This window comes from Centruroides vittatus, unplaced genomic scaffold (assembly GCF_030686945.1).
Source record: "Centruroides vittatus isolate TY-2023 unplaced genomic scaffold, ASM3068694v2 contig_970, whole genome shotgun sequence".
Taxonomy (NCBI): Eukaryota; Metazoa; Arthropoda; class Arachnida; order Scorpiones; family Buthidae; genus Centruroides; species Centruroides vittatus.
Window position 1 is genome coordinate 988,916 of NW_027122643.1, and position 20,801 is coordinate 1,009,716.

At 23.5% G+C, this 20,801-nt stretch overlaps 1 protein-coding gene across 1 annotated transcript in view; it reads left to right on the forward strand.

Annotated features, from left to right (window-relative positions):
* The first annotated feature begins 1,279 nt into the window (after nt 1-1,279).
* The window catches only part of LOC136985435 (cell adhesion molecule Dscam1-like), a 127,628-nt gene continuing 108,106 nt past the window's right edge, over nt 1,280-20,801 (forward strand). Inside the window, exons 1-3 of the mRNA XM_067282720.1 lie at nt 1,280-1,333; nt 1,436-1,487; nt 2,742-3,062. Coding sequence (XP_067138821.1) covers nt 1,280-1,333; nt 1,436-1,487; nt 2,742-3,062 — 427 coding nt within the window. The remainder of the gene's footprint in view (nt 1,334-1,435; nt 1,488-2,741; nt 3,063-20,801) is intronic.

Sequence of the window (20,801 nt, forward strand, 5' to 3'; positions counted from 1 at the left end):
TATTTATGACGTAAAATTTGTTTAAATTATTACAGCTAACAATAAGAATTAATTAACTAATTTCTATAATTTAATCAAAATTAAATCTTTAACGTCGTCGACGAAAATTTCAATAAAAGCGTTACTCAATACGGAAGGAAAAAGAAAAGAAGGAAAAATAAGATTGACGATGAATGAAATCAATTCAGAACAATCAAAGTTTACGAATCATTTAGCTGCATTTATTTTACATTAAGAATTATCTTTTGAAAATCGTCTCTTTGTTAGTAAAATGAATTTAATTTATTGAATACAACAGCAATTTTAATTCATCCACATTTGAAGTATGATTTTCAAGACTAATCTAAATATAGAAATAGCTTTGATATAACTCACTATATGACTTTAAACAAACGATAATAACTGTTATTATATCATATATCGATTTATAAAAATTTTAAGATTATAACGCTGTGATATAGCAATACTAAAAGATATCGCTGACATTATTTTTTATTCATTTTAGTATCAGATAATAGAATATTTTATTCTTTTAATAAATTTATTTTTTTTGTTTAAATAAATATTAAGTTTTTAAATATTAAAATTTTAGTGGTTATTTTCTATAATATATCTGAAGATATAAATCTTTATTAGACAATTATCACTTTTACGTTGATGAGATTATTGGATTAAATCTTAGTTCAGTCATTATATTAAGTTTAATTACTAAGTAAATTTATTGCATTGTTGAAAGTTTATAAAAATTAATACACATTTTATAAACGGTTTAATTTTAATATTAATTAATTTTTATATTTAATTTTTTCAAAAGAAAACTTTTTAAAATATAATAATTAATACTAAAAAATGAGCAAGAAAAATAACGTACTTATAAAGATCATTAAAACGTATTTTTTTATGATACTTGTTCGTTAAAGCAAAAATATAATTAATAATCAGTATTAATTTTTTTTCTATATTTAAAATCCGCTCATTATTAGAATATGTAAAAAAAGTTATCTTTAAAAAAATTTTTAATAAACAGACTTATACATCAAAAACGAGTAGAGACTGATGACTATCATTTCCATGACAATAATTAGCAGCTGTCAATGTTTGTCCGATGTCGAACGCCTCCGAGATGAAATTAATAACTATACGGGTCATTGAGGGGTGATGGAATGCAGTTCTCAATAAAGCCACCAACGCCTGAGTATCATCACGTGATCAGGGTGACTGTTCAGGCTGAGAAGCGAAGCTGGCGACTGGGCACAGGCAGCAGCGCTCTCTGCCAATGATGACCTGTTGTCGAGCGACAGCCAGACGGGATGGGGAAGCTCAAGTTGTGCGGGTGAATGAGATGTGTTCTGCTCTGTTCAGCAAGAATTTCTTCTATATCTAATATATATATTGATGTACGCGTGTGATTTACGTCATTATGCCTGACTTGCAGATTGTTGTATCCTACTGGAGTATACTTCTAACTTTATATTCCGTGGGAATAGGTAAGTTTTTATTTAGAAGTTAACACGTGTTAAGCATTATTTATATCTATAAAACTTGAAGCGAAGGTCAAAGTAATCTTTTCAAATTTGTTTCCTTATATTTTTTTTATGACTTAACTCCTTAACAGTTTACTAAAGTGTTATTCAGTAACTTGATGCTAGGAAAGTTTGCAATTCTCTATGTAAGCAACACATTAAACGGGATGTTCTCTGCGTTAATCTTACGTTATCGTGATTTATAATGTAACGTTATGTGCAGCTGATAGTTGTTAAAAATTTAATTTCAAAATTAAATTAAAATCACTTATAAAATAGTTTCAGTTGTGGATGATTATATAACGCTCGATAACTTAACTTTACACGTAAAATAGATTCAAAAGCAAAATAAAATAACATAAAAACAAAAACGCTTTCTTTAAATCGAATTTAAATATAATATAATTTTTTCCTGTGTCTAAAATATTTAAATATCATTAAATTATATAATCAAAATGGTGCAATAATAGGCATAATATTTGATAATATGTAATGTTTTTATGGGTAAAATAATTTTAATCTGTAATTTAATTTGTGCAACTATTTCAATAAGTTCAAGAATAGCGAAATATGGCTTCAAGCATAAATTTTATTTTAAATATAAAATTATTCAAGTATAAAATTATATAAATTTTATATCAATTCATATTAATAAGAATTGTAAAAAAGATTTAGTTTTCCTATTTGTATTTTATAAAATATCTTGAGATTTATCAAATTTATTTGATCTCGCTTGAAACGTTAAATTACAGATCTTATTTGTCAAAGTTTGAAAGTAATTTCACTCTTTAAAATGAATTTGTAAGAGTTTCTTCTACGCTCAACGGACATGTTAATGCCTCACATCTTTAACTTAAACAGCATGTTCTGTATTTAATTATCTTAGCCAATTTGAATAATTGATTGATGTGGTAAATTTAATTTTTATAGAATTAGTTAAACTACATAAGACAGACAAATATACTAAAATTTTAAATCGGGTAATAATTTGAAAAGAAACTTTTTAGAAATTTTAAAAATTAACATAATCAAATTTTACACTTACAATGCAAGATAATTAAAATTTATGCATTGAGTGATAGATTTTTTTCCCCTCCGTTTTTATTTTGCACTGAGGATTTCAGCAGTAAAAGTTCTTTCAACTACTACTTTAAAGCAATTCTCGTAAAGATACTAAAGCACAGAATCGTTCACTCACAACTTGATGTATTTTTGCAGGACTAAGTTTAAGTTTAGAGCAACAAGGACCATTTTTCATCCACGAACCACCAGATCGTGTGGATTTTGCCAATTCAACGGGTACTGTGATATCTTGCTCGGCTCAAGGAAACCCAATTCCAAGTATAAGATGGGTTAACAGAGAGGGAGACGAAGTCACAGATGTAGCTGGACTTCGCCACGTCAGACCTGATGGATCTCTTGTTTTCCTTCCATTCCGTGCAGAAGACTTCAGACAAGACGTGCATGATGCTACATATAAGTGCCTTGCTTCTAACGCTGTGGGTATTGTTGGCAGTAGGAATGTACAAGTGAGAGGAGGTGAGTTTCCATATGCTATAAACCTAAACTTATAATACTTGAACCATTGTAATGGAGAAAATTATTCATAAATTCTATTCAGTTACCGCATATGTTTTGCAAATAAAATGGTTTTCCCCTCTCTAAAATCTTTGAGTTCACATATTATCCTAAAAATTGATGCCTATCAGTTGAATTTTAAACGAGAAATTTTAATTTTAATAATAATAATATGACACATCCATTTATAGATATATTAATATACATTAAACCGAATAAACCAAAAAGTTATCAAATGGGATTATAATATACCGCATTAAACTTTTAAATTTTTCTGATTCAAATAATATATTCAAAAATTCTTAGTAATTATTTCTTAAAAAATATAAAAATTTTCTCATTAATATAAATTTGTTGATTATACTAAACTTTGGGGAATAATAATAACAATGATTTATTCTTAAATTTAAATAATTGTTTATTAGATTTTTTCGTATTGACTTATTGATATAATATTAATAATAATAATAATAATAAAATTTTAAACTCACGATAACTAAATTCTGTTATAAAAAATAAAATATAAAATACATTCCAAGAATTTTTCTATATAAAGGTATCTTTTCTTTCTTTTTTTTTAAACTCTATGTTATGTCCATTATTGTGCACTCGAAGAGACTATTAAAAATGAATTTCTAAATCAATGCTTTCAAATCAATCGTATTCTTTTGTAACTATTTCTTATATATATGTTTGAACTTATAATATTTTTTATAATTTATATATATATAAACATTAAAACAAATATATATGTATTTTCTCTTTAAACTCAAGAACTGTTGGAAAATCAATACCTCATTTTTTTTATATTTTTAAACTTATTTAAGAGTACTTATTAAATATAAATATTTAAAAACGTTTCTACATTTTCTTAATAAAATTAATCCATTCTCTTCCAAATATTCACAAATGAAATTTTTCATGAATTAACTGAACCCAGTAATAATGGAAAAACAGCAGAAAGAACTAGTCAAGATCATCAGATTGGTAAATGACACTGTTTGGAACACTTAGACAAGAAAATGTCCGAAGTAATGACCTTATCTAATTATTATTTACATGTAATAAGCATGATAAATTAAGAAAGAATGCTCCACAACAGCAAATATTTTTATGAACGAAGTCACAAAAAAAAATTTAAAAAAAGAGTTAATAATTGTTTGATACAACAAATCACACTTTACTTTTTACAAAAAAAAATTAATCCAATTATTGGATTTATGTCAAGTTATGTTATTTTTTGAAGAAAATATTGTGTTGACAATACATTTTTTTTCATAAAATAATTCATCTTTAAAATTTGATATTAATTACTTTAATAAAACTTAATTTTCTAATATGAATTTTTAAATGTTTTTTGGATTTTTCTTTAAAAATTTAGTAAATTTGATTTTTAATTTAATAAAAAAAAGCTTAATATTTTCTAAATAGAACACATAAAAACATTTGATATATTCAATTATAATAAAAATTAAATGAACAATATTTTAAAAATATAAAAATTATAATTATAGAAGAACAAGTTAATATATTTTCTGATAATAATATTTGTTTTATTACACTAAATATTATTTAATAAATATTAATACGAAATTTTTCTTGGGAAAATGTTTTTTATTAAAATTTTTATAAATATTTAAATTCATCTAAGTGAAATCTCAATGCACAAAAAAAGTTAAATTCAAAATTTTATAACTTAACTTATATTTTTTTCCACAAAAAAATGATAAATGTTAATCAAATTCTGTTTAAAATCCCTTGAAATTTAAAATAAATTTGAATTTTTAAACTGTATTTTGTATAAATATAAGCCTCATGGTCATGAAGTTTCAATTATAGTTCATCGAGATTTATGTAAATAATTAACGATTTATTTTCTGTACACAATTATTAATATTGATGCAACAAGATTTATTGTAAATTATTTCAATTTGTATACAAGATGAAGCTTGTACAGAATAACCAACTTCAATATAATGTACACAAGATAAGGTTAACTTTTAGTAGCTTCATTTCATACATATTTGCATTTTCAATGCGATATTTGCTCTTTAATTTGAAAAGTGTAATATAATTAAACTTTGTTATAAGAGGAGTGTTAATTATAGCGAATAGGGAATTCTTTCAAAGGAGTAATGTTTCAAAGAATCCATCTAAGTTAATCATTTTGTAATTATCTATTTCTTGGGACATAACTTTTTAATTTCTTTACTGATTCAACGATTTTTAGTTAAATGAGTCACGTTTTCTGTTTATCATCCAGTTCCCTATACAATTCCATATCATATTTAACTTTCCCAAATAATTATTATCAAAGGAGTAATAATTATTGACACAATATCGTGTTGATAAAACTCAAAATTGTCACAGTTTGATCAAACACGATCAAAAGCAGTTACTTAAGCGAATGAATTTTAACGTAGAACAATGAATTATTTTCATATTCGTTATTGTTTAATATTTTAAAGATATTAATAACCGTAAATATTATCATTTTGTCATCAAATTTCCTATTTTATAACTTAGTTTCCGTGTTATTCTAACTAAACACGCATAATTTCCGGATTGAAATGCTGAATTCTCAAAAATTTTATCGGGTAAGCTCATTTAAAATAGCCTATTTTAATAAAGAATTTTAAAAATGTTTATAAAAATAAAACAAATTAGAATAATTAAAAGCAATTTAAGTTATTTTAATATTATATTTTCTTTTATATTTTGGAAAAAGTTAGAATATCAAAACTTTATTCATTCTCATTTGAAACAATTATAAACAGTAAATATTTAAAAAATTCTTTTTAAATTATTTGTTTAATAGAAAAATATTTCATTGTTTTAAGCATATTTTACACGAAAATAAAATAAGAAATTTAATTATGTTATTTTTCTAGAAAACACAATTCAGAAATTAAATGCATGAGAGTGAGGATAAATATTTTATTTCTATTTTTTCTTATTTCTTGAAGGGTCTATGCATTTAATAATGTTGATAAAAATTTATTGCATTTAAATCGATTGCATTTGAACTTTGACAAATAAAAAAATCAAATTTTCTATTATAAGAAGAATAAAAAAAAGGAAAATAGAATAGCTTAAATTTATTTTAGAAAATCTAAAGTTACTTTATGATTTTTGAATTGAAAGTTTATTTATAACAGACGTCTTTCTATATCATATGAATATTTTTATAGAACATTCTCTTTGTTGATGATGACACCATAAAATTTGAATTATAAAACCTTATGCCATATGATTTTTAAAATATGCAAAATTAATTTTTAAATAAAGTATTGACATGTACGCTTTGTTTAAAATATTTAAAAAAATATATATATATATATATATATATTATATTCAAAAATGAGATTTATAAACTTTACAAAAATGTTAATAAAAACAGCCAAAAACTTTTCTATATTTTTGCAGAAAAGTATGATATTTTTTTATATCAAGCTCTGATGAAATATGTTCATATTATACTTCTGAGTGTTAGTAAAATTATAAAAAAAATATTTTGATTTTTGCTTTCTTATAATTTTGTTAATATTTAGTCAGATACTTTAACGTTTAATAATCTTTAGGCGAGATTGACGAGTAATTTTTATGATTTTTTAAATAAAAGATAATTTATAACAGACGTATTATCTGAATTTTCATACAGTATTGTTCTCTTTCTAATGGAAAACGTGTTATATAATAGCGAATAAATTTATATCTCGTTCAAGATTAGTTGGAATCGATAATATTGCTTATTTTTATGACAAATTTTTGGTATAATTCACTACTTATTGTAGAGATTTTTGATCACCTTAGACGTAATAAATCTTTGTTTTATTGCATTAAAAGTTTTTCAATTAATTCAGTTACATAATTTATTTTACTTAGAAGCTATCACAAAGATGAAAAGAATTTTGTTCTGTTTTAACAATAAGAAATAAAAAGTTATACTAAATCTAAAATATATACGTTAAATTCCCTTTTATTACTTACAAAGAAGCCTTAAATATTAAAAAGTAGAAATAAAATAGTGTCATTCTCAAAGCATTCGAGTAAGAAATTTGATTTGAAGTTTTACATTTTACAATTTATAATTAATTTATATTGCTGTTTTATATTTTCTAAACGATTTAGGAAAATAAATTGGCTATTTTTGAGATTATTTTTTCAAAAAATTACTGAATATTGCAGTAAATTAATGCAAAGATGAGATGACAGATCCGACTATTATATATACCTATCAAGTCAACGTAATAAATATAATTGAAAAACTATATATTACATTGTTGTATTATAGAATTAGAGATTTAAATGACAAAGTTACTTAAACAGTATTAACAAACATCATCTCGTAATTAATGTAGGTAATAACATCATTGAATTATTTATTGATTAAACATACACAGCAATCAATTATTAATTGAATATTAATATGGTTATTAATCTGTAATGATGTACTAATAGGGAAAAGTAAACAGTCATTTACGAATATTTGCTATTACTATTAATCTGTTTAGTACATGTTATTGATATAGTATTTTAAATAATTCTTGCATTTATTAATTAATCATTTTTTCTACACATTAACCTAAATTAGATATTAAAAACAACAATTTCTACAAGAAAAATTATGTAAAATTGGTTTAATAATGTTAATTTTATTAGAAATCCATAAATTATATTAGAATTGATTTATATTTATTATAAAAATGTATTAATAACAAAATCATATTAAGTTATGATTATTTGTATGCATTGATACCGAATATTTTGTCAATAATATATACATATGATTTCATTTTAAATATTTCGTTTAATATTTAACAGTACTTTTTTGTATAATAGTATCTTAAGTCGACTCGCTTTTTTTTATAAAAAAAGGGGAAGAAAAAAAAAAGCATTATTTCGATAATTTTAACTTTTCAATGGAACGATGTAACAATCTGTTACAAATGCTTCTATTATAGGAGTTCTGAAAGTTAAATAATTTGCATCTGCCTCCCTATCGATCAATACGACTGTCATGTCAAATATGGAAAAATTGAAAAATTTTGAAGAGTTTAAGAAAACTACAATAAAAACAATATGGAATATTTCATACTTTTTTATTATGCCCATACGAAAGAGGGTCACGAAATATCAGTTTCTTTATTTCTTCCATTCTTTTGTTTTTCTTCGTTCCTTTTTAATAAAAGTCAAGAGTGTGTTTAAGTTTTTATAGCTGCATACCCCCTACTAAAATATTATATTTTTATTTCATTTATAAAACTATGTCACAAACAAAGTGAACTTCAAACTGTTGAACATATAAAAATGTATTTAAACTTTATCTCTGTAATGAAAAAAATTAGAATTTTTTTTATGTCATTTAATTCAATTTTTATATCATTTTTAAGTTAAAATTATAAATATTTCATCAAAATTGTAGTAATTTTTCTTTAAACAATATTTGAGAAAGAAATTTCTCTTATGAGAAAACTTTTGGATAGAATTAATGCTGCATTATCGAAGTTTTCTTATATATTTTCAGTTAATTTTTCTAGTATAAAATTTAAATTTTACAGCTGAGAATGTCTAGAATTCTAATAAGTATCTTTTCTAGTGATAATTCTCTTTGCAAAAAGGAAAATTTATTTTAAATGCGAAAGTATGCTTATTAGTAACATGTTTAAAAGTAATAAAAAGAAAAAAAACATGCACACAATTTTTGGCATCGTTTCAATTTACCATGTGCTAATGTTAAAACTGATTTTGTATAACTCGTTGATATTATCAAGTGTAATTCTCTTAATGATAATTATTATTAAACCACAGATAATGTTAATTTCTGTTAATGTGGTAAGAGTGATGCTTATTATAAATTTATACAACTTTTCTATTTAAATAATTTAAAACATTACTAAAAATTACAATTAAAATCCGTAAATAAAGAATTTTATCAGTTTAATTAAGTGCAAAGTTTCTCTAATAAGAAACAATTTCGATTTTACGTAATAAATAATTGTCCACATTAAAAATGGAAGCGCAATTTGTCTAATTGGAATTATACCAAATTATCACTTTAAATTGCTTTAATTAAATAAATAATCAAAATTTTCTCTATAAGTTGTTAACTTTCGAACGTGCATATTAATGCAATTAATATAATTGCGATTAATTTTGTTAAGCACAATTAACGAAACGGAAGAGCATATCGGATAAATCGATGAAATTATCTTGTTCTAAAATGATGTTACAAATTCTCATTTAAATAACTTTGTTACGCGTTTATACTGTGAAATAAAATAGAACTGTCATGACCTAGATACTGATATGATCAATCATTTTTATTCCCAATCGTCTATAAAGCTGTATTATAGAAAATTTTGTTACTCGAACAAATTCAAAGTTTTGTGGTGGCTGGCAAATTACCAGGTCATTTCACAATGATAATTCTTTTTTTCTTTATCATAACTATGTACAATTCTTTTCTTTTTTTTAAACCCAAACATGTGAAAACATCAATTTATTTGATATGTTATAAAAGAAAATTGTACGCTCAGACTTATTTTTATCTACCATTCATATCAAAATGAAAAAATAAAAATAAGAAACAAAAATCGGAAACTAAATAATAAAATAAAATTTATTATTGTTTGTCTACAAAAATAATAAAATTCGATAGAAATTCTCCTTAAAGTTTTGCGGTTATTTAAAAACGCATTTAAAAAATAAGAAAAATATGTAAAATTTTAATTCAAAATATTAGATTATTTTTTTTAAAAATTTAAAATTATTTATAAAAGTTTATAATGTAAAAAGTTATATCATCCTTAAAAAATCAAATTAATTAACGTCATTTTCAATTTACTGCTAACGGCCTAATAATTTATATCCTTATTTGACTTTTTTAAGCAGCTGTTAGAGTAATAAAAGAGTGTTTAAGTAATGCTGACAATTTTTATTTAGTTAAAATTACTTGAATTATTTTATTTAATTCACATCCTTGCAGCGTTAAATGAATGAATGTGTTGTAAATTTTAATAAAGTCTCATTGAGTATAATTAGTCTACATAGCACCACTTTTACGTATAGTACTAATAATAGTAAATTTAACCTTTGCTAGGGCAGTAAGTTCAAATGTGTTCATAGTTTATAGTGTCGGGATATCTACAAGTCCCTTTATATTGAGATATAAAATTTTATTTCACGAAAAGTCTAATTTAATTAAAATTAAATTAAATTTCAATATTACTTTTAAAATTTTATTTCATATTAAAACATTTAAATTCCTTTCATATTAAATAAACGAAAAATGAAAATGAAAATTGGATATTAAATAAATAACAAAGAAAAAAAATTTTCTTTTAAGCTATAACAATTAAATTGATAATTTAATTTTGTGAGTAATTTCCGGTGCTAGATTAGTAAATCGAAAGTAAATTATATAATTAATATATAATTTATAAAATACAGCATCGTTTATTGATTAATAAATCTGTTTTTTTATTTATTTTTGATTGCATTTATGGTTATTGATTCATTGATGAGTTTCTCTGATAGTAACGGACAGAAAAAATATTATATATTTACGCGATTACTAAAAGTAGTCTCATGTTGCACTTAGTCTCTCTATAAGGGTGTTAATTGACTATTCGTTTATCAATGTCAAACAAGAATCGCCAGAGTACAATTTGCTGTATGTAGTGTTTCTGATGGCTTAGCAATTAACTTAAATTGCAAGAAGGAACCTCATATAAAAGATTCTAGTTTCTTATATTAAAATTTGTTTAGATCTCGGACAATGCGATCTAGGAGATCTTTCTCTTCACTTCAGGAATTTAATTAAGGTGACTGAACGCGTGTTCACCTTCACAACAAAGAATAATTTCGAGTGGCCATGAGGGCTGAAGATGGTGACAGATCACTCGGGCTCCTTGTCATCAAAACCAGGCGTTCAACAGGACAGTTCGTGGGTCTCTTGAGAGAACTCTGCTGAAATATTTATCATTACTGCTGTCAGACGCAGAACTGTTATGTGGGGACAGACAGCCGCAGCATTCTCCAATGCTGATTATACACCGACCCAGCTGGTTGCGTGGTATCCAGTAGATAAAGCTGCACACCCTCTCTATAGATAAGGGAGCCGGTTCATAAATTTTATTGAGGTCGATCCTATAAATCTGTGGTATCATACTCCGCCCTGACTTTCCCTTGAATCGCTTCATTGGCTTCTGTTTTTGCCAATATTTCCAAGTCTATTTCTCAATGGGTTGCCTTTTTTCGGGTTGATATATTTCTTCTTAAATTTTTGACAATGTATTCAAATGTCAAACGTTTCCTGATATTACATTATTTCTTATGTGACACGAATTTTTTAAATACGCATACATAAATCTGTATATACTGACAAAACAATAATATATATATAATATAACGAATAATGGATAAATAAGCAAATAAACTTAAAATTTAACAAAAATATATGCTTCAACATCATTTTAATATCAAATAATTCCAATTTTTGTGACTGAGGGCCACATAATCTTTGACTTTATTTACATATTATAAAGTTTAAGGCAATAAGTCAACATTTATATTTATAATTATTCTATTATTACATTAAACGTAGCAACTGAAAAAATTATCATGTAAAATACATTAATCAGAATTTAATATAATATGATAGTGATAAAAATGCAATAAATAATAAGGCTTACTATTTACACAGAAAGCTAAATATAAAACATTTAATCAACTTCTGTATAAATTAAACTGTAGATCTACAGATTTTAATAAATTTTATGAATAACACTTATATATCAGTTTGTTTATCTTTTACAAACAAATCAAATTAATGAATAAAGCTCGTTTACGATTATACACGAACGATAAAATTCAGAAAATCTATTTTATAATAAAACTTACAAGTAACAATATTTACATACATTTTCGTCTGACATCATTAATATTCTTAATTTAAAGAGTTTTCTGTTTACAGAGTACTTAAAATTTTGTACTTATATAAAATCGATATTTTTGTCCGACTCTCGGAAATATATTATTATTATTATTCATAAAAAAATATTTTATTGACTGAGAAAACAAAATTTAAATACTATATTTAAACGATTTACTAAAAAGAAAATTGTTAAGATAATTTAAATTAATAATCAAATAATTTAAAAAAACAGTATAATTAGCTGTTAAAATTAAATAACATTTTATCTTATTTTATCACAATTTAATTAATTTTTTTTAAATGATTAGTTTTTAATTTATGTACAAGATTTAATTACATAAAAAATTTACATTTTTTATTAATATAATGTAATTTTTTCCATTATTTTTAAGCTTATAAAGTGTATTGGTATTATTTAAAAAAGTATATTAATAAATAAGTAGATGGTCATTTGTATTCTTAAAGAAAATGCAATAAACTTTCGTAAGTTTATGTTTTTTTATTCATTATTTTTCTACGTGTTTGATAATAGAAATTAGTAATTTCTTAGACTTTTGTTGTGTTTGTTGTTTTGTAAGCGGCGTTTTTCATTCTTTGCTTATACTCAACTGCTAACATGGGTTTCACAGTAATTGGAAAAATTGCTGTAATGTTTCTCAATTTGATTTAAAATGAGGTCAGTTCCTTTGGGAATGGTCTCTCATGCTGCGTTTTAACACAACATATTTCCCATTGATGATGGGTGAGTCAAGAGAAATGAGTTAAGAGAAGATTCTCTGGGAAACAGCATTCAATTTTTTTCCTTTTTTAATGTCTAACGAACCATAGCTAAAAGCGTACCTTCTGGGAATATTATAAGCTTTGTTATTTTGAAAATTACTATTGATGAATTGAAAAGAAAAGTAAATGCAATTATATAATTCACTTGTTTAGAATATTAGAAATAATATAAAAAATTGCAAGTGTTATTGCATTAGCTTTTTATTTGTAAAAGTTATTGCTGTTTTTTTGAGTACGCTCCTTCACATTTTATGCAACGAATTTAAAAGAGCAAAGGAAAGCACTTAAACAATTCATTTAATACAAAAGATTAAATGAATGCATTTTTAAACAAAAATAATATATTTAAATTTTTATTAACAGTATTTTTCCATAAAATATTAAAATATTTATAGCTTTATATTGAATTTGTTATTTTAAATATTTTGCTATTTTTATAAAATTAAAATAAATCTATACAATTCACCATTTGAAAACATAACAGATATGACATGCATAATATTAGGTTTATTGAAATTTATTATAAAATATGTTTTCCATTAGAAAATAAAAATAACATAATAAAAAAAAAATAATAATATGAATTTATGATAAATGTTATTTATTATAAAAAAAACAAATCTATTTATCTTAAATAAAATTAAAACATTTAAAATACCATTTAAATTTATTTTAAACATTATATTTCACATGTAAAAAGTTATGTATTTAATTTCATAAATCGTTAAATGAGAATAAAAAGGCCTACTATATATTTATATAACCGATAAATATTAAAAACTTTCCTTATTTATAATTTATAATTGCATTTATAAAAACACTATAAAATATATTATATAATCAAACAAGTTATTTTTATAAATGCTATCAAAGAGTTATGGAAATAGTTATATTGTTAGTTCTAATAAATACATAATCTTAAAACACAATTATTATATTTTAATCACAATGAAATTATTGCTAATATAAAATTTCATGCCTGGAAAATAATATTTATTTAGTAAAGTTTATAACTATTTATTAATAAAATTGAATTGTTTATAATAATAAAAATTCGTTTAAAAATTATAAACGCGTTACAAACTTTTAAATGTATATTTTTTACTACAGGAATATAAAATTTATATTTATTATTATAAAATTATATTATTCTAATATAATAAAAATGTATCATGATATTTGATATTAAAAGTATCCGAAAATTACTTACTAAAATCATATTGATTGCCGATAATTTATAGAAATACAGTTTAATTATAATATTATAAGCGGTGCGGCTATAACAGTATTTCATTAAGATTAATAAATTTCCAAATTTTACTATTTTTTAAAATTTATATGTTAGTTTTTAATGGGTCGATTATCTTATATAAACTAAAAAACAAAGATTTTACAAGCTCCATTGATAAAAATTGTAAGTTTTTATTCTAGCGCATTAAAATGTTCTATTGAATAAATACCGTAACAGTTTACAAAAAGTAATTTCGCTTTTTATTGATTTAAAACCGTAAAAATTTTTCGAAATTTTATTTTACTTAGTTTTATTGTTATGTCGTTAAATATATTTTGAAAACTTTAAACAGCGGTACGAAATAATTTAATTTCCAACAGTGTACCTTCACGTAATTGTTACCGTATTGGTTCAGAGATTGAAGAATGGGTATTGAATTTCTATCCTAACATTCAACTCACCAAAAAATCTCGAAAAGTTTCATTAAAATGCTAAAAGAAGAAAGAAGCATTTAGTTGAATATTATAACAATTCCTTATCAAATTACTTATTTTATTTTTAAACGAATTCCTATGATTTTTAATAGTGCTTAATAGCATCAGCTTACGAAACATTATGTTACTCATACGTAACTTTTCTATTGTTGCTTGAGAAACGTTTCTTTCCGAAACATTGATTCTTTCAAATTCTGCTCCCTCCATTGATTTGTCACAACCGATTTATTATATTTAGCCAGTTTTGATATATATTTAACTGCACTGTTGAGCTGCTTCATATTTTCTCCATTAATAAGTGCATAGCAAATATAATGGCTAGATTTATGATAGGAAATCCGCTTATGAATAGATATATTTCGCTGTCTCTAAATTATATTAGTTGATGTAGTGGTATTATAGTTATATCTTCTACTGTCTCATTTATTAATGTATATGGCTTATTTTATACTGAATTTCATATCAAATGTAAAATTTTTCAATCTGTATTAACTGTAACATTAGCATTAGTAAATAATTGAAATCAGTTTACTGTATAATCACAATAATTTTTCTGGAAAAAATTATCTAGTGCGTCATCAATTGTAATTTAGATCCTTTAACTGCAAACTGACATTATGGGTAACTGAATTATTTACATTTTATTACAATATTTTATTCATTGTTTGACACAGGATTTCGAAATATGGCGAGGGGGATCTTAACTCGTCAGATGTGAGATATTCTTTCAGTTATTCTATTCCTCCTCATATGTCATACAAAACTCATCTTTAAATATACTTTCTTTCTATTTGAGATACTTTCAGCTGTTGTTATTGATTGAAAAATTGCTAAGAAAGTTCATATCTAGTCTATTATTTAACAAATAAGTGACGGCGAAACTTTCTTCTCGATATCTTTTGTTCAAAACTTTGCTGTTGTAATGATTTTATTCAGAGTTAAAGATTTATTCTTTCATTCTTTTTTGAAGTAAAATATTCTACACTTTTGATTGTTAACAGAAATAGAAATTATTGATAACCACCTTTGAATTATCTTGTTATCTAGCATATACAACTGAATAACTTAAAATATTAAGGAAACTGTTTAAAATTCCCCTTTAATAAAATATTTAAGTGTTAAAATATTTTAGTAAGTGTAAAGTTCCTGTAAATCTGATAATTATTGGAATTATAATTCAATTGATAATTGGGCTGCAATTTGAAAAAATTGTAGACCTATAAATTCCCACTGTCGTCCGACTGTCCGTCCATCCGTCTTTCCTTAATCTCGATAAAGGAGTTAGATAGATGAAAGACGAGACCAGATTCAGAAAGATTATAGGGATGAGGCCCCGATTAACTATATATGAATGTCCGATGCTAACCGGAAGTCATGTTATTTCGATTCAAAACTTTTCTCTGAAAGATGTTAAAGGACGTCTCTATTGTTAAAGGAAAAGTATGATGTGCAGGGGCAAGCCACTACTAATTTGAGGTGGATCGCATATATTTTAAATGAAATAAATTAAAAATATGATTAAAAATTTCACTCCGGCATTGTGACGACGATTGTCACAATCAATAATTGCTCATTATTGTATAAAATTCAAAACTTTATGAAAAATAAAATGAAAAGTATTTATGACAGCTACAGCTACATATTTCATATAGTTCATAAATCTTAATATAGAAGTTTTAAATAAATTTTTATTCTTAATTCTTCTAGAAATATAGAATTACTTTTATAAAATGGATGCTTAATTCCATTATAAAACTTTTATTAAATACTTTACTTTCCATTTAAAGTATATTGGATGATACTTTATTTCAAAAGACAAACGATATTATTTTTGAATCCAATCCTCTACTTTGTCATGCTTGTATCTAAAAAAAGGCACGCTTGTTTCCTAAGAAGGATTTTCTAGTAGATGTCTTTTATCCAATATTTTAAAGAAGTTAATTTCTAAATACTCTTTCTTTATTAAATGCATAGAAATTTTTATAACTGTACCTGAAAAAAGATAAGATAATAATGAAAAATGACACAGCGAAATGATATAACAGTTAAGTATGAGAAATGAATTTAAAAAAGTGAAACTTTTTTCAATCCGTATACGTTAAAATGAGTCAATTAATTATCATGATTAACTTTTAGTTCTGTATTTCATTAGCGCTTTATAATTCTCCTGGTTTGTTTTTATTTATTATATGTAGTCGAGTTTTTCACAATTAATTAAGAGTCTGTTTCATTAATTATCTTGTGTTTTAGATAACACTACTCAAAAATTTATTAACATGTAAAAGCTTTTTATTTATATATTTTTCATATGAAATCCTTTTTTTTTTTTTTCTATGTTAGATATATGCTCGATGTTAACATTTTACTGAAATACTCGTTAGTTTATCAGATATCTTCCCCACATATTTCCAACACTGTAAGAATGTCATTGCATCTTCAGAAGCAACACGAGATCGAGAACCAGACTGAATTTATGAATATGTTGAAAGAAATCCCTGACCATGGGAATTCTTTTTGCTTATTTAGTGTTTTTCAACCTAATAATAAATCGAATTGTTTTCTCCTTGTTATTTGTATTTCTTATTAGACTTAGTTTATTAAAGAACTGTTTTAATTGATTAAATTTTCTATTTTTGAATTAATTTAAGACTAAAAATTTATTAAATGATAACGTCTTAGAGATAATCAAGATAATTCAGACTTCATTAGAAGAATAACAATTTCACTGTTTATAATTAAATATGATAATTATTGAGTAGAAAAAGCAATTTTGTATCTATATTCTTATTTTGTTTCTATTTTTATTTTATTTTTTCATTAATTTTTGAAGTTTTTTCTTATTTATTTACTGTATATGCTGGTAGATAATGTATGAGAGCGATAGAGTAGACTATATAAGATAGGCGCATTTAAAAGAAATTTTTTCATTTTTCATAATGTTGAGACATTACTGCTGTCAGTTGTAAGGTGTTTTTTTTTTTCTTTTTTGTTATTATTTTGCGTGAGAAAGAGTAATTCATCTATGCAACTATTAATCAAATATCAAATCACACTAACAGTATTTATTCTGTATCATTTATAATAAGAAAATGCAGAACGATGTTAATACAGATAATTAACATTAAAATGAAAGTAATTTAGTAATTTTAATTAAATTTTTCATGGACATTATAACAGTTTTAAACATCGTTAAAATAAGGAAATGAATGCTAGCACTGTCCGTTATCTAGAAATTACTTGATAAAACAATTTAAATAATTTCACCTATTTACATTTAGTTTACTGAGTTACATAATGAAAAATTAATTCAGATGAGAAGTTTATTAATTAGTGATATCTACTCTAGTAGTTCATGCTGAATATTTTTTAAAACTTAAGTACAGCCACATATAGCCTATATAACTTTTATTTAATTAGCCATAAACAAATAAACATATTCTATTTAGTTGTTTTTAACCTATGTTTTTTTCTTTTGTTTATTTAAAAATATTAAGCGTACACTAGAATATTTTATTGAATATTTTATACGTAAAAAACAGGCGAGTTTAATGGTTTGTAGGTATCTTGTTAATACTAAAAAAAGCAAAATAATTTCGCATCAGTAAATTTACTGAAACGAAATTTAAAAAGTCGTCAATGCAAACTTCATTTCTCTAGCTCAATCGACTTGTTCTTGCAGCTTGCTGATCAGCAGATTCTCGAGAACTTAGTATCATTGTCATAGAAATTTCTTTGGAATTTTACCCTCTTTATAAAATACAGCGATTGTGAATTGACCGGAATATTTTAGCTTCCTGATTTTTATTCACTGAGAATAAAAAATTTAAGAATTAAAAGAAGTTATTTTCATTTCCTGTGGCAATATGAACTTTTACTTATACATTCTATACATGTTTTAGTATTATATTTTAATGCATGCACTGTTGGTTTTTTGAAAGAGTACATTTCATAATGCAGAACAATTATTATACTTTATAAAACATAAAATTATAGTTTGACTGAGTTTTAAGAAAATTTAAAATAAAAATACTAAAATTATTCTTCAGGTAACTTTTTTAAAATTATATTTTGAAGAGACTTTATACGTGATTTTTTCCATTTATATAAAATAAAGAAGAAATGAATTTTTTAGTGATTCTTTACTTTGAAAATGATTTCTAAAGAAAATATTATTTTTACTGAATTTTCCAAATAACAAGCCGAAAGCTGAAAGATAATGTCTGAGAAGAAAAATCAACTTGTTTACCAAATGGCTGAACACGATAGAAAGAGCTACGAAGCCGAAATGGCAAATTACAGATCAGAATAAAAAGAAAACCCAAAAATATTTAAAGGTAATAAATTTCAATGATCTGGAAAAAGGAGCCCATCTTGATTTCTTTTGGCTTTGTAATAATAAACGTCCGAAGATACAAATAATAATAATAATAATCAACAAAATATATCCATTAGTAAATCTTCAAAGAACTTATTTGAGAATAAAGTAAGTAAAATATGAAATTTTCACTATGAAAAATAGTCACGAAGAAACGGATAAAAAGGGAGTGATAAGATTTAAAGAAAAAGTTACCAAAGTTAAAGAAATCAAAAAATTTTGAGCAAATGAAGACAAAAGAATTCTCGAAGTAAAAGAAGTTTGGCAGTTAAAGAAGTACTTGTAGAGAAAAAAGGAAAGAAAATGACTTGAAAATCATCTGTGATTCATAGCTAATTATGTTTTATTTAACTTAAATGTTAACAGATCGCTTTTGACAAAGAAACAAAACATTATTAACGAAGCCTTTAATTTTTATACATGCTAATTTATGTTTTTATGTAATAGATATTTGTAATATATTTTATTTTGTAAATTATATAATTTTTTCCATTAATTTCAATTCTTTGGTTCACGCTTATATAATTTTCCACGGATTTATAGCCTAAATAAACTAAAATTTTTCTGTTATAAATAATAGAATGAAAAATATGATGTATAACATTATTTAAAAATATAACTTCCAGTACTATATTTTTTATAAAGTATTTATTCGTTGAATAATTTTAATTAAACGAATATAAATATTTGATAAAATTCGTATTTAACAAGTCACTAGAGAGTAATTTGCCATATAAATATTTTTCATTTTATATTTTAACTAATGTTTATTAAGTTAATTACATTTGAGACTATTGCTTGATAGTTACATAAAATTTTTGTTTTCCAGTAATTAATCAATATATATATATATATATTGATTAATCTATATATATATAAATTATATTTGTTGTACTGTACATTACACACACACACACACACACACACACATTATATATATATATATATATAATGTAAACAAATATCATAGTTTATCGTTGTTAAACAGTTATATATATATATATATATAATTTTAGATTATGCGTCGTATATTACTGAAGTCAACAACTACAATCTCAACTTTTCAAATATTTATGCAGATTTTATATGTTAGGTTAAACGTACTGTACATTAAAATATTGATGAAGAAAGTATAGAAGTTAATTATGATAAATTAACTAGAATAAAAAGTTAATTAGTGAGAAGTAATATATAAACGTTAACTACAAAATATGATAATTACTTTTGACAGTTTTCTGGTCAAGTTAGAAAAATATTTGATTATTAAAAAAAACCTTTCATGGAAAAATATAAATTGTAAAATCATTTTTAATATTAACAAAAAATATGTTTAATCTCAAAATTATTTTAATATCTCGCAATGATTTTTGCGTATTCTTAGATAAAATAAATTAGTTTGAAGTTCTATAATTTCTTGAAGAATTATTTTAAAAAAATAATATAATTTTTAGCAAAATTTAATTTTATATATTCAATAAACTGTTTGTAATGTAGTTATGCAAATAGAGTTGATATAAATACTAAACTTTAAAAAAAAACAAGTTCTATATATAAGCAAAATTAATTAATGCTTATATTTTATATAAAAGAAAATAATTTAAAAACTTAATCAAATCCCTTGTGCATCTTATTTACCAAACTGTTATGAGAAATTGGGAATATGTAGGAAATTTCACTTCGTCAAATATTCTATTAAAGAAAATTTATTCTGTCTGGAAATTTAACAAACAAAAATTCTATTTATAAAAAGTAAGCAAAAGAAACTGAGATATTTGCATATATTAAAAATAACTTTAATTTATCGAAGTTTTGCAAATATCTCGTATACTTTAAAAATATTTTTTTTATCGTAAAAGTTAGTCATTTCTGATTACTTAATATC